Source organism: Pseudopodoces humilis, chromosome 1 (assembly GCF_049639895.1).
Source record: "Pseudopodoces humilis isolate 2021_Gansu_Grassland_sample_001 chromosome 1, ASM4963989v1, whole genome shotgun sequence".
Lineage (NCBI taxonomy): Eukaryota > Metazoa > Chordata > Aves > Passeriformes > Paridae > Pseudopodoces > Pseudopodoces humilis.
Genome location: NC_142200.1, coordinates 17,585,096 through 17,599,843, shown reverse-complemented (window position 1 = coordinate 17,599,843; position 14,748 = coordinate 17,585,096). Strand labels below are relative to the sequence as shown.

The 14,748-nt window shown below is 37.4% G+C and overlaps 1 protein-coding gene across 3 annotated transcripts in view; it reads right to left on the bottom strand.

Annotated features, from left to right (window-relative positions):
• Positions 1-14,748, bottom strand: part of RSPO2 (R-spondin 2) — a 104,824-nt gene that overhangs the window by 33,036 nt on the left and 57,040 nt on the right. For 2 of the 3 annotated variants that reach the window (XM_005516963.3, XM_088056657.1), the window contains exons 3-4: positions 10,711-10,854; positions 9,798-9,986 (exon numbers count right to left, since the gene is read on the bottom strand). In XM_005516963.3, coding sequence (XP_005517020.1) covers positions 9,798-9,986; positions 10,711-10,854 — 333 coding nt within the window. The remainder of the gene's footprint in view (positions 1-9,797; positions 9,987-10,710; positions 10,855-14,748) is intronic. The other variant, XM_088056660.1, reaches the window with a different exon arrangement.

The following is a 14,748-nucleotide window of genomic DNA, read 5'->3' as shown; positions in this document are numbered from 1 at the left end:
GAAGTCCCTTAAAAGCTTTAAAACTTAATCCATCAGTTAAAAAAGCAAACCAAAACCACACTTCACTACAACAGCACTCCAAGAAAGTTCAGGGTAGTTATGTCTATCTAAGCTAAGTTAGTTTTCAGTGTAAGTAATGCATTATTGCACCACATTCACATAAACCCACAAATTTTAATAACTGTAATTGTAACATATAGTAATATTTATCCAGACAAAAACAGCAAAAAAGTTTTGTAGGAGCACAGTGACATAATAACAAGCTGCCTCAGCTCCCATGCAAGAATCACCATCCCATTTTCAAGGAAAATACAAATCCAAACACTGAACAATTACCTAAATGACCTAAATCTGAGAAGGGTTATTTTCATTAAGTGTTGGTATTTTTTCAGAGCACTTCAATGTTTAACTGCTTGCTCTAACTCACCCAATTCCAAACACATAGAAAAAGGAGGAGGATCAGTCAACAGCTATATCTTGTTCACAGAACTTTCAGAGCCACCTCAACCTTCAAGCAATGTGATGTCATCTAGTAGCAGCAAAGAGGAGGGATTCCTGCAAAATCTTCCTGTCGATCCTTGATGGACTGTGCTTGGTTTTGGAACTGAACATGACTGCTACTCAAACTGACTTTCAAGTTCATGTGGCTTATAAAAACAATTTCTAACTACTTTCCAAATATGAGTCAAATTGGATTGCACTTTCTCTTTGGAAAATAACTCAGGAATGGATTGTTCCCAACAATATAAAAGAAAAACAGCAATTGTTTAAATGTCACAGTAAGTTTTCACTTGAACTCATTTTAATGAACATGAACCAAATGCATGTATAAAAGAGTTATTTGCTCTCTTAGCCCAAAAAAAAATTCACAAAAAATATCCATGAAATTTTTTGTTTCTAAGAAGAAAGATTATAGAAAACATGATACTTTAATGCAGAAAAGAAATCTTGAGAGTTTCTTGCTTCATTTGAGTTACTTGATAGTATGCTACCACCTGAGAGGTACACTGCCTAACTTTTACCTGCAAATCTAAGAAGCATCAGGTACAGAAGTGCTCCAGTACAGGCACACGCATGCATGTACATCTAACTGTCAATGAATGCAAATGTCATGAAAATATAACTACAAATTTGCTGTGCATTTCTATATTTTCCACTTTGAAAGAAAAAAAACCAACAATTTGTAAATCAGCATCTCTGAAATAAGCATATGAAGAGGAATGGAACTAAGACCAAAAAAGGGACACTGTCTAATGTCTGAGGATTGTGAGAGTAGTGGCTAATCCTGGTTTTCTCACAATTGACCTGATTTCAGCAGGAGGCTGGACTAGATGACCTTCTGTGTTCCTTTCCAACATGAAACTACTTATGATTTGATTTTCACTTTTTTTTTTGTTACCAAACAGAGATGAAAACATGTATGCTCTTCTTAGAAGATGGTACAAACTTAATTGTCTATTGATGATATAACTATAGTTCCTGCCTATGTGCCTTAATTAAAATACATAGTATAGTTGCAGGCACTCCCACTGAAATGAGCAGTATTATGTGTTTCATTTTCTTCAGGGTCTAGATTTCATTTATAATTAGTTTTCACTAGCTGCAGTCCCTTTTGAATGTGATCAGCAAAAGGGTAGAAAAAGACACACATTTTAATACTTGCAGCACAACATTCTGTGAACAAAGTAGATGCTGACAATCCAGACAAGCAGAATCTGCAGCTGACAAAAGCCTGTTTCCTGAACAAATGTACTAACAAGCATGCCAGGCTCTGAGGGTTAAGCCACACTGTAAAACAGTTCTTGTTTCCTGGAAAGCCTCCAAAGTACATCAGACTACTATTTTGTCCTTTATTGCTCCTACTTATGAGGTCCTTCACAAAATGTGTAGAATGGCCTTCAACTAAAATACTCACAAAAATATTTCCTCCATTACCATTGCTTTCCCACCCTGCACTGTGCAATTGAGTGGTTTTGGTGCAGTTTACTTCTTGTAAACTGATGCTGAAGCAGGTTTTCTTTTGCTCCTTCAAAAGCTTTGAGCCATGATTTGTAAACTAAAATGATGGGTTATATTTTCACAAGCTAAGGACAAGTCTTCTTGGCCAGAGTGGCATGCAAAACACACATCAAGGAGGAAAACCCGCTTGGTAACACCAGGATTCTAGCAGAGCCAGTACTCAGTGGAACTACACTTAATGCAGCTTCTACCTGTCTGGTGACTGCAAACAAGGGCAGGTTTGGTCCAATGCAACTGCAAAATTAACAGAGAGCTGCAGTAGGCAATGAGAGTATAATTGTATATTCTATGTCTACAGTCTTGTTTAAAATACCAATAAGTCTTGTAAATCCTAGTTTTAGTCTTACAGTGATAATTAATATTCCAATGTCTTAAAGAACCATGCTATACTAACAAAGTAGTACAATCTGTTTGTAAATCTTGTCATCTTTCCCTAAAACTCAAAGGTTTCTGGTTGCTACCATCTCTGATGAGATCATGCCTCAACCTATAAGATAATTTTTTATAAATGGGAGAATTTTCTTTTATGCCTAACTTGACACATACATTTATGTCATGGCAATGGAATGAAATCCTCATTTTACTAAAAATGTCAAAAAAATCAAATATTTCTTTAAGATGTTAAAAGTCACAGCAACTCCAATATACGGCCTTATAGCTGCATTTCTATAGTTCTGCTGGTCTTTCAATGTTTTCAGTGCCATAGTGCATTAACTTAAAATAGAGGTACATTGTACTATGGATCTTTTATGCATAATTTTGATTTAGAAGTGCGCAGCATTCAGCCAAAAACAACTAAGTGAACAGGTCAAATAATAAGAAATAAATCAACAAATCAGCACTTTGAACTAAGCTTTTATCCTGGTTAAGGCTAAACTTGGAAATGCATGAAACAACAGTTAGGACTGTATTCAAAACATGACACATACTTTGCATATAATTTCAACTAGGATAAAATAGGCCAAATTAAGATATTTCAGCACTATAGCAACCACAGTAAAGACCTATTCCCTACATCCAGTCATTCCAGCTTTTCTCTAATTCAGAACAAAAGTTATCAGAAATTTTGAAAAACCCAAACAGTGGTCTTCCAGCATATACCCACAGCAGGTTCTGCCATTCAGGCAAAATCATTCAGACTGGTTCCCCAGTCCAAATATCAGTAGGATTGAGATCCCCTGCCTGTAGTGGGTTTAGAGCTGGCTAAAATTGCCAGTGCACCTACTAGAATTCTTTACTAATTTCCTGCTGTGAGATATGGACTAGGAGGAGGACAAAGCAGGCTCAAAATCTAAAAGGTATAAAAACTTTTATTAACAGAACTAAAATAAAAATAAGAATCAGAATAAAGCCTTCGGAACTTCTCCTCCCCTCCCCACAACCTCAGTTCTTTCCCGCTGACAATGTAGAGACAAAACCTGGGATTTTCAATCAGCTACCACCTCTACAATAGTCTTTCATCAGTTCTCGGAGAGAGAGGAGTTTCTCTCACCAAGCCATGGAGACATCTCCACAAGAAACAGTTCTCTTGTGGCTTTCTAATTTCCACAAATAGCTACTGCCTGGAAAATCTGCAATCGTGAAGCTCCTCCCATTTTTTCACAGCCTTCCCACAGCTGAGTTAATGGGCCATGTCAGCTTATGGAGGTACTGTTTTAAGGATGAGCTGCTGAAAAGCAGCATTCCTCTGGGAATGGAGGTCTTCTTCTTTCCCTGGGAACAAAGGGTCTTCATCACTTGCATCTCTCTCTCTGTTCAAGCTTCTCATGGGATCACAGATACTTCAACATCTGCTTTGCTTCATTATTCATTTGCTTCATGAGCAGATGCCTCTGCTCATGTCTGCAGTTTGAAAACTCCACCCCCCCATACTTTCTCATGAATTAAAGGGGATATTCTAATGTATCACAGTCCCTCTCCACAGCCTTACCAGAAGAATTCCAGCCCAATACTAAGGCATCTCCTCATTCTCCTTCCATCTGGGACTTGACTCTTTTTATACTGACCTTGGTGTCCTCATGTTGTCCTCTACTTGTCTTCACTCTGTCCTCTTCTCTCACGTGAGAGAGGATCAGTATTTTTCAAGTTCCATCTGTGCAGTGAGAGTCAATATCTCACTCAGGCCTGCAGGCAGTCGTGTGATCTCCGCCAGACTGCAGCCAAAGCTGCTTATGATGGAAATTCTTTGGGGCCATGCTGGGGGCTGTGCCAAGATCTCAGGGGGTCCAGCCAGAATGGTGGCGGCCGCTGTGGCTACAGGGCTGGTCTCTGGCCTTTGCTTCCTTCAATTTCAGCTGCGGGTCGATGGCTTCCCTTCCCTCTGCCCAGCAGTGGCTGGGGCTGCACAGGCCATGGTGGAGGGAGCCTGGCCTGGCACAAAGCTGCTCCCAGGGCCCGGCGGACCCCAGTTCAGCCCAGGCCAGTGGCAGGACAGGGCTTAGTGTCAGCAAGATGTTCACAGCTGCGGCCCTGCCCAGCCTTGGCCAGGGCCCCTCAGCCTCCTGTCCCCTGCCCAGACACTGCTGGGGTCTGGCCCAGCCCCGCCAGGCCATGCAGGCTGCGTCAGAGCAGGGCTGGTCTGATCGGCCCCCAGTTACCTCTTCAAAGCAAGAGAGAGATTTCCTGGGCTTGCCAGGAAAATGTAATCTCACAGAGGTGGACCTACCGTGTAAATTAGGAAACCTACCGTGTTTTCAATTAGGTTGTCAATTCTCAGAGCTAGACAGCTATTGGTTTCTGCCAGGCACAGAGGAAGCTCTTAACAGCTTCTCAGAAAAATCATTTCCATGGGTGGCTTCTTCCCTCCTCACCTAATATCAATTAATGCAAAACCAGCACACCAGCCCAACATCCTCAGTAGGACAGTAGAGACCATTCAGATTAGATTGTTCAAGAGTTTGTCAAGTCAGGTCTTAGAAACTTCCAAGAATGGTGCCTACACAGTCTACTGGACCAATCCAGCCAAATGCTTGACAGTCCTCACGGGGGAGACAACAGTTCTTGCTGTTCCTGGGCCAGCATTTGCCACTTAAGCTATCTGTTTATGCGGCAATATAGCATGACCAATAGAGACAGAAAATATGGTGGTTATTTTTCCTGAGACCCACCTAGAGAATGCTCTAGCCTTGACTCAAAGGGTAGATGGTGTTTGTAGGTATTTGGCACTGAGACAGACTACAGGTGCAATGTATAAATAAAGGTCTCAAAAGAGTCCCAGCCTACAAACTTTTCAACATTGTGTACTACAATGTAGATGTATCACAAAGCTCAAAAGAATGTGATCAACTGCCTGATCACAAAGATCATTCACTGAGTTCTGCTGTTATATTTATTTTGACTGGTTTTTTATTTCACACTTTTGAGGAAAAGATTCATTGTAGCTGAAAGAAACCTCATTAAATTCAACCAGCAATGTCCTGCATCTGGGAAGGAAGTACTCTCTGAAGAATATGGGCTGGATATGGACTGTCTGGGAAACAGCTCTCCTGGGAAGGTCCTGATGAAACTTGAACTAAATGTAAGCCAACTTTGTGCCATAGCAGCAGCAACCACTTCCTTCAATCTGCTGACCTGTTAATATAGTGTGACAGCAGATTAAGGGAAGTGATCATGTCCCTTTATTATTCATCAGACCACATCTAGAATACCATATCCAGCTTTGGGTCCTCCAGTTCAAGGAGAGAAAAATATTGATAGTTTGGCACAAAACTCTAAAACAAAAACAAACAAACAAAAAAGCATGGTTGGGGAGCTGAAGTGTTTACCCTGGGAAGAGAGATTAAAAGAACTGGATTTGTTGAGCCTGGAAAACAAAAAAGCTTTGGTGAGCTAGAAGGACTTGGGGGTGCTGGAGAATGAGAGGCTGGACACAGGCCAGCAATGTGCATTTGCAGAAGTATTAGTTTGGCATAGAGTAATATTCAAGTTTCAGACAGCTTGAATGACTGCAGTTTGACAAACACTAAAATAGCAGTGAGCTGCTTTGCTTGCTTATGTAACACTTAATATGAAAAATCAACCTGCAGGTTCCAGGAGTGTACCAACAAAAGAGGAGCAGTTAATAAAGTAAACATGAGGAACATACAAATAAGAGATACAAATAAAATATTTATAGTAAATAGATGGGAAAACATGAAAAGAGCAAGATTTATCAGTCTGTTGTACATTCCTGTCTGATTTCCCCACTTTTTTTAAAAAACAAAACAAAACAAAAGAATCTCTTTTGGAAGTAAGGAGAAGAAAACTCCTTATCAGGAAGAGACCAGCATGAAGAAGAAGGTGGCCTGAACAATCCAAGTCTCTTTTGTCTAAATCTAACCTCTCAAAGTAGAATTCACATTGCAGTGTGAATTCACATTGCAGATAAGTAGAATTCACATTGCAGATAACTTACATAACATTAACAGATACACAAATGTGTATTAATGTCATTTCCATACGGTAATAACAGTTAAATCAATTATTGCTAACACTAAGAAAATATCTCTAAGTAACAAATACAAAATCAATGCTATTCTTATGTTGCTGGCTTCAGTAGGAAAGAAGTTAAATCATCTTTCACTTGTATCTCTACAACTCTGCAGATACTGTGAAAGAGATAAATAATTCATCAAGAACTGGAGTTGTACCACAGCCATATGGACAGCTGGGTAGCACCTTAAATATATGAAACTGAAATAGTTAGTAGGAAAACAGAATTAACTCTCCTTCTCCTGCAAATGCATAAAAATATGTTTTGGAAGTTTCCCTGTAGTGTGGACCATAAATAGAAACTTTATACAGAAATAGAAAGCACATGACAAAAGCACTTTATTTGACCTATTCTACCGAAAATATCCTTACTTCCTGTGCTCGGCTTAATCCGTCATAATCTTCAATCATCTTAGCTTTATAATCCAATACTTATTTTCCACATTTGTGTGAGTTTATGTAGAACATTAGGATGAAAGGATTTATTAACAGCCTCTCAACTGACATTTACAGGGGATTATGGTTCTTCAGTCTCCCAGAAGTGCTAACCTTACAATTTTTTCTCTTATTTCCTCAGTTTAAAAGTTCAGTTACAAAATTCCTAACATTAGGAAAACATTGTATTTTTAAAGACACAGAATCTCCTCCTTAGCAGCCAGAACCTGTAACCCATGTTTGTGCCTCCCACTATGTCACAGTGATCAAATAGGCAATAAAACATTTTGAGTGTCTAATGGGAAAACCTGCTAACTAAAATATTATAAAGGAGCAGGGTCTTAGACCAGCCCTGTATATAGTATAAATTAAAACATACTACAAAGTTGTATACAAGGTAGCCTCTGTGGCTTCCTCACCTGCAGAGATAACCAGGTCTGGGGAAGACTCACCCTAGGCACTTAAAACACCACTAACACTCTCCCAGGAGTTTCTTTGGAGAGAGAAAGGAGTTTATACTCTGGGAGGTGTTTTCTATGATGCACAGAAGCAATATCAAACACTGTATTCAGTGTGGAGAGTTTAAACCTGTAGTTTTGTATACATTTATTTTTATCTCAGATGCAGGGAATTCCACACCATGGGAGTATTGTAATCTTTAGGATTTTCTGGTACCCATGAAAGAGTACTACAAGTATTACTCTAGATTTGTATTTGCAGCAACAATCTTCCTGATATGTGGTGAAAAAAAAAAAAAAGCAAAGATTTTATCAGAGATGTTAATATAGAGATAATATGGACACTGGGCAATAAATATCCTCACTCTTAGGAAAGCCACTGTACCTTTGAAAAGATAAATTTGAGATGTAAATCTTTAAGCAGTGACCTGAATTTCTAGACAAGAAAATTTGAAACAATCTAAGAGAATATGACATAAAAAGGTATGAATGTTTGATAGCTCCAAATTAACATGAGCATGCTACAGCATTTTTGAATATTATTTGAATGTTCACTTAAGCACACTTCTCAACCTATTTACAACAACTTGAATATTAGTATCCTAACTAAATTATCAAGACTAAACCCCCATTTCTACCTGCTAGGAATTTTATAGAAGCTGGACACTGCACCCATAATATACTTCCCTTTATACACACTGAGTACATAATCGACTAAATCTGTACCACATGAAGTCAAACTGAAAAAAATCTACAATTTTCTCAAATTTTCCACTACAAGCTAAACTGCCTGCATTTGAGGGCAAATGAAAAGAAAGAAAAAAAGAAAACACTGATTGGAGATTTAGTAGAACTTGGGCCCTTTTTATTTCCTTTTATTTCAGCAGTAAAACATTTTCTCAGTTGATCAGATTATTAACCACATTTGGGCTTCAGAGTCTGTTAGAAGTAACTGGATCACTCAGCAGGCTGCAAGCACTCGTAAGTGTAGCTACCTTGATGAAGAGGCAGCAGACTAACATTCAAAGATACCATGACACACACCATGGCAGCCCAAATCAGCTTTCATTTTTACCTTTTTTTCCTCTTTCCTATAGAGATGTTCGTTTTGTAGGTTCCATTCTTCAGTGCCTTTGAGAAGTTTATTTAGGTTGCAGATGCACTGTGCTGTACGATATACCCCTGTACCACTGTGCCCTACGTGTGCATCCGTATGCATATGAATACAGGGAGTGGGACAGGGAAGCAAAGTACATCATAGACTGCCAACCTGGATACCAGAGAATCAACTTTATATATTCTTCCAGACTGTCTTGCAGTCCTAGAGACAAAAATGAGGCTCACAGAGATTTAACCCATATCCATAAGATAAAGCTCTATGTGTAACATACTGTGTATATACTGGTAGGCAGAATGTTCAAACCAAGACAGACAACTTCAACAATCCCAGAACATAAAGCAACTTATTTAAGTACCTTTTCAGGTACTGACTGTTTCAGGTTTATTCATCATGTAATGGCTTTCCTCAGGATTCTTCAACCCCTAATTTCTTTTTTTTAGTTGTCTGATTTCACAGTTGACTCAGCTAGCAGTAGGAGGTTGGACTAAAGATCTCTTGAAATCCATTCTTTATTTAACCCTGTGATTCCAAAAGGAATGGCATCTTCATCACCTGCTGATCACCCACCTCTCCTACAAATTTTGAGACCTGTTTAAGTGGTCAGGATACATAACTGAGAAGTTAAACTTTTCAGCTTCTACCAGTGATGTTATCTTCAGTTTGGGATCTAAAAAACCAAGCCCAAATTTAAACCCGATTTCCTTTTTCATATCAGCATTGCCATTTAAGTCTTGCAACACCATGATAAAGAAATTTGATTTTATTTACTTGGGACAATTGCCATAGGAATTTCATGCAGAAAATCTTAGTATCTATCACTATTCTACTTGTATCACATCTAGGACAGTTTGGCCTCTCTCTACAATATTCAAAACAACATGTTCCAGCCAATAGTTCCAGCTAATAATGCCATGTGTAATTAATTTAAATACCCATCACACCAACACTGTGTGTGCAATCTGCAGAGAGGTTTAGAATCATAATCTTCCTTGCCATGTGCAGAACAAGTTGTTCTTCCACCATCAGCATCATTTTCATGCAGAAGCTCAAAATGCAACCAGTTATGGTTCTTCTCTGAGGCACCTCTTTGAAAAACCCTCAGCATCACACCAGGAAAAACATCGTTTCACAGTCTGCTGAAGGACTGATTGCTCCCATGCTGAGCATTTCCCTGGAGTCTCGTTATACAGACTAGAAATGATGCAGTATTGCTGCTTTTCAGCCTTGGCTGACAGAACAGAGACAGAATTTGGCCTTCAGCTCATGAAGATTTTTCTGGCATGGGCTACACTTACCTCCTGGACAATGCCTCATGGCCATTTTACACCGTCTGGATTCTGCAATGGTTGGACATGGTATTGTGTCTTTTGCTGGCTTCTTCACAATTTGTCTTGTTCTTGTTTCCAGGCCCCACTTAAATCCACATGTTTTGTTATTTCTGCTGCAAGTTCCCCACTCACTCCATTGACCCACTTCACAGCCTTCTGATAAAGCAAAAGAAAACACAAATGAGCAATTCTTCTGGGTTTTTTTTTTGTTTTGTTTTGTTTTTTTCTTTTTTTTATTATAATACACTGTATAATGTTAGAAAACAACACTTGACAGTTTTACTATTAGAAGGTAAAAGCTAGAAACAAAATTAAAATCTCTTACAGAACCTGAATATTTTAACTACCATTAACCCAGCCAGAGAAAAATTAGAATATCAAACTCTATGTTTGATATACTATGACAGTCCCAGATACCCAAAAATTTTCCTGAAACAATGAGATTGACTTTTGTTCTCTATCTAATATATAAATCTTATTTGGTTGTCACCTGGGTTTGAAAACTTCAGAAGATCACATTTCCAAGTCCTCTCCCTCATGAAATTCAAGCCATACTCTTGAAAGAGTTTGTTCTAACACAGTTCCTGAAATCTTACAAATTCTGAATTGTAAATTTTCAAACAATTCTGAGTTGCAAATCTTCATACAAAGTGATTTTGAAGTTAAGAGGACAGAACTTTCTGATGCACAACAGAGTGGCATTCCCAATGAAGCAGTATTTTAAGGGTTGGAAAAATTTAGTAGTATTATCAGTAAAGAAATAAAAAATAATTAATTACTGAGTATTTCCTGGTAAGAAATACTAAGCATCATCATAACGTAGTGCCATATTTGAATGTGGGCACTAGCTGTGCTAGAGCTGCTGTGCTAGAAGACTCACCCACACATTCCATAAGCTCTTCCAAGGCTGCAAATCCAGCAGGACATCCTCGAAAACAGCGACCTCTGTGCGAGTAAAAACCAGTTTTGCATTTGGTACAGAAGTCTCTGCTAAAGCAGGAGTCGCAGTTTTCTATTCTGCATCCTAAATCAAAAGGATCAGAAGAAACAATGAGACAGCAAAGTTAGGGTAAGACTAAAAATGAAGGGACTTATAAATCAATAAAACAGGAAACCCAGAAATGCTATAATACTGTCATCCTAAAATCCATCTGGTATATAGACAAAATGAGAGGTAACTGTGTTTACCACATTTTTATCTATGTCCTTCTAATCCTATTTTTTTAAATCAAACTGTATATAAAACTCCTAGTTTAATTATATTTGAGTTAATGACATCTTTTTGGAGGAAAAATCTTCAGTATAAACTATTTTCATGTGTAAGTAATTTTGATGAAACTGAGATGCAACAAATTATTTTGGAAAATATGCATATATTATATGTACCGTCTTGAGTTCATAATTTATCACTGAAAGCAGGATACTTTTTTTTTCTGTGAGTTGACCGTATAAATAGCTGAATGGATGCTTTCGTGTAGTATATCTGATGTCCATGTCTACACATATGAATGTGCAAAAAGCCTCAGTTCTTCTGGATTTAACTTCTCTGTTATTGAGACACTTAATCCACGAAAAAACCCCATTCTTAAATAAGGATATATATACCAATAGATTAAAAAAAAATAGAAAACAAAATCCCAAACAAACCAAACAAGACAACTATTGCCTTTATGAAATACTGGATTTCTCTGAAAATTTAAGAGGAATATGACCTGCAATAGATGACAGACTCAGGTGTAGGCTTTTCAGAAATATCCTATTACATATTAAAACATGTCAACTTGGAAATGAACTAGTTATCAATGGTCATATGTATACAATACATACCTACAAAAAATATCAGGGAAAAATATACCAAAGATTAGAAAGGATGTCATTATATTTGGAACTGTAACGATAATTTTATAATTAATTTTTAAAAAATTGAATCCTTCAGCTAATAAAATTAAATAAACTATATTAACTGTATCATCTCTTCAAATATCTGAAGCCACAGCAAGAAGTATTTTTTGTTCATGTCATGCAACAATATAATAATAATTTTGGTAATTCTGTTACTCATTCTTCATTCTTTCATAATGAAAAAAAAAATAAAAAAAAATCCTATAAGGCCACTATTCTGAAATAGCAATTAGTAAATATCTCAAATCAACACTTCAAATTTAGCCAATCTTTATGAAACAGATTTTAATATTTATTCCTGAACTTCAGCAGGCCAAAACAGGGCATCCCACAATACTTAAACAGTGTGTGTGTGTGAATGTGTGAAATTCTTTGTTAGCAATTAGGGAAATATGAGACTTTTTAGATCAGATTTCTTGTGGCATTGGAAAACAAATTAGTCAGATTTAATGCAAAGAAAAATGTATATTTCAAGCAGTGGTGACCTTTGCTTGATTAAAAGGAATGTGAGCATCAGTTTGAAGCCTTGCCCTGACAAAGATAACCTCTGCTGGCTCTATTTAGCCAGAACCACACATAACTGGAATGCTACCAACTCCTGTGTCCAGCATTTTTCAAAGGATCTTTTAAAACTCGAGTTCATATAAGCAGCACAAGTTGGGCTTCTTGTCTACACTTCAGTTTATAGGAAATTCCTTAGAATAATAATTTCTTTTTCTCAAGAGTTGAACCAGTCCCTAAAGAACAGGATCCTGGTCAATGTCTACACAGTGACCCTGCAAAATCACTTTCCTAGAGTAATGAATTGTTAGTCAAAACCAACTAGGTGAGCTGCTCTGGAGATGTACCACAATACTTAATTGCTAATCTGGTTTGTTACACTCAAGGTGTACTGCAAGAATTTTATTAAATGCAGCACTTGAGTCAAACATCCTGTGTATTTAAATTTTCAGAAAAAACATTTGCCTCTTGCCCACCCACCTTAGACACTTGAAAAGACATCAAGGTTTTTACAAATCCTGTAGTCCCAATGGTAAGATGCAGAACAGAGCATTAAAAGAAAAATCAGCATCTTGCAACCCTCCCTTGCATCTCAGTGACACAACATTCTTTAAACAACATTTTAACTATTGCTTTCAAAAAACATGTTGGGACTAACATGCTAAAAGCTTTTCTCTGTGTGTGGAAGAGGGGCTAAAGGAAAATCTTTCAACAGAAGTTACTGCTTGATATGATACAGACACACTTGGCGTGTGGAAGCCAGTCTCACTTTACACTGGGGATTCCCTCCATAAAACTATCACTATTTAACATAAGTACCTATGTGAATAACCCATATTTCAACATTAAATGAATTAATAAATCCTCTAAGTTTTGATCATACTTCAAAACTCCCATCTTGTTTGTATTTTCTGCTTTATTTGCAATCCCAGTTTCCTTTTGTGTCACAGTACAGTCCTTGAGATAACTATCTCTTAAAAGCTTTAGTAAGTGAAGGTTGGGTGGTGTGAAGGTTGGTTGAAGGTTTGGGTGGAGATTTCCACCCAGACAGTTTATTTTCATTTTTTTCATATGAAAGTAAACTACTCCAAACATGAAAGACCTATAATTTAATCTGTATCAGTTGCAATTTAGGGGAAAATAGTGAAAGAGTATCAGGAATACCTAAGAATTCTGAAATTAAAATATTAATTCATCAGAGCAATATTCATCATAATGCTTAGGGTTACTGAGTGCTAATCATAATGATAATTTAAGTGTAGCTGAAGATAAACTAGGAGTGACAACAACCTGACTCTTTTAAAATTTCACCAATCCCCAGACTGTCCCCATGACCATGACACTCCTTCCAACTCCTGCTCCCATCCCTCTGCTGCTCACTAGGACAGCATCGGTGCTACAGATCTGACTTCACACTGCCATCCCAAAGTGCCCACTGGCACTCTGCAGGGATTTGTCATTGACCAGCAACACCTTCTGTGCTAAATCTCTCCAGAATTTTTTGGTAATTGAATCCCCTGACTGCTACAATTGCAATTACAACAGGCTCAAAGACTGCTCTACTATCCTACATAAGTATAGTTCAAGCAACAACATTAACAAATGAAGCCTTGCTATTTTGTAACTGTTAAAAAAAATCATTATCTTTCTTAATGCACTGAATTAACTACACATGTTTAATAAATGCTCAATTTGTTTAAAAGTTTCTCTTTATCTTGTTTTTACTGAAGGTGAATAGAAGGGGAAATTACAATGTTGGGCCCACCTAGGAGAAAGACAAACAAGTAGTCAACCAAATCTGAAGGGACCTGTAATTTTTAATCTCTGAGTGGTTTCTCCTCCTAAAATTATAAAGGTTACTATGACCATGGACTAAATTGAAAGGTTCAAGATAGGCTTGATCCATTAATCAGTCCAACCATCAAACTGACAGGTTTCATCTTACTCTTTAAATTCTATTTTTTTTTTTTTTCTCATGAGATTATCTGTTGTTGGAGCAGTTCAGTTCAAAGTCATTAATTATTAAAAAATTATTGGAAAATTAACAACTCATAGCTCATCTCTTGGGCATTCTTCTACAGAGAATATTCAATACTTTCCAAGTTCATGTCCAAAAGGACTGCATTCTCATGCTGCAGTGTTCAAGCTGGAAATCATATCCAATAGCATACTCCACACTGACTTCTAGAGACAAGCAGTCTCGAATTTCACAATGCACTGTTACTAGAAAAACAGTCTAGAACCACTTAGAAGATTCTAGGCACGCATATTGTTTACATGTAGAAAAGAAAATTTGTCTTAATCCAAGATTTCCATCATTTTAGAGCTGCTGCATTGGTTGTGGTATTTATTGTGTTACATTTGGCACTGATCATGTTTGGCTTTTAAAATCAAGACAACATTTTCCATAAAAATATGTTCTCTAGCTTCTCTAACAAAAACAGTGAAGTGTTCCAGTAAAAAAATATTTAAAATATTTTGTGCCTATGAAGACATTATTATGGCAGAAATTATA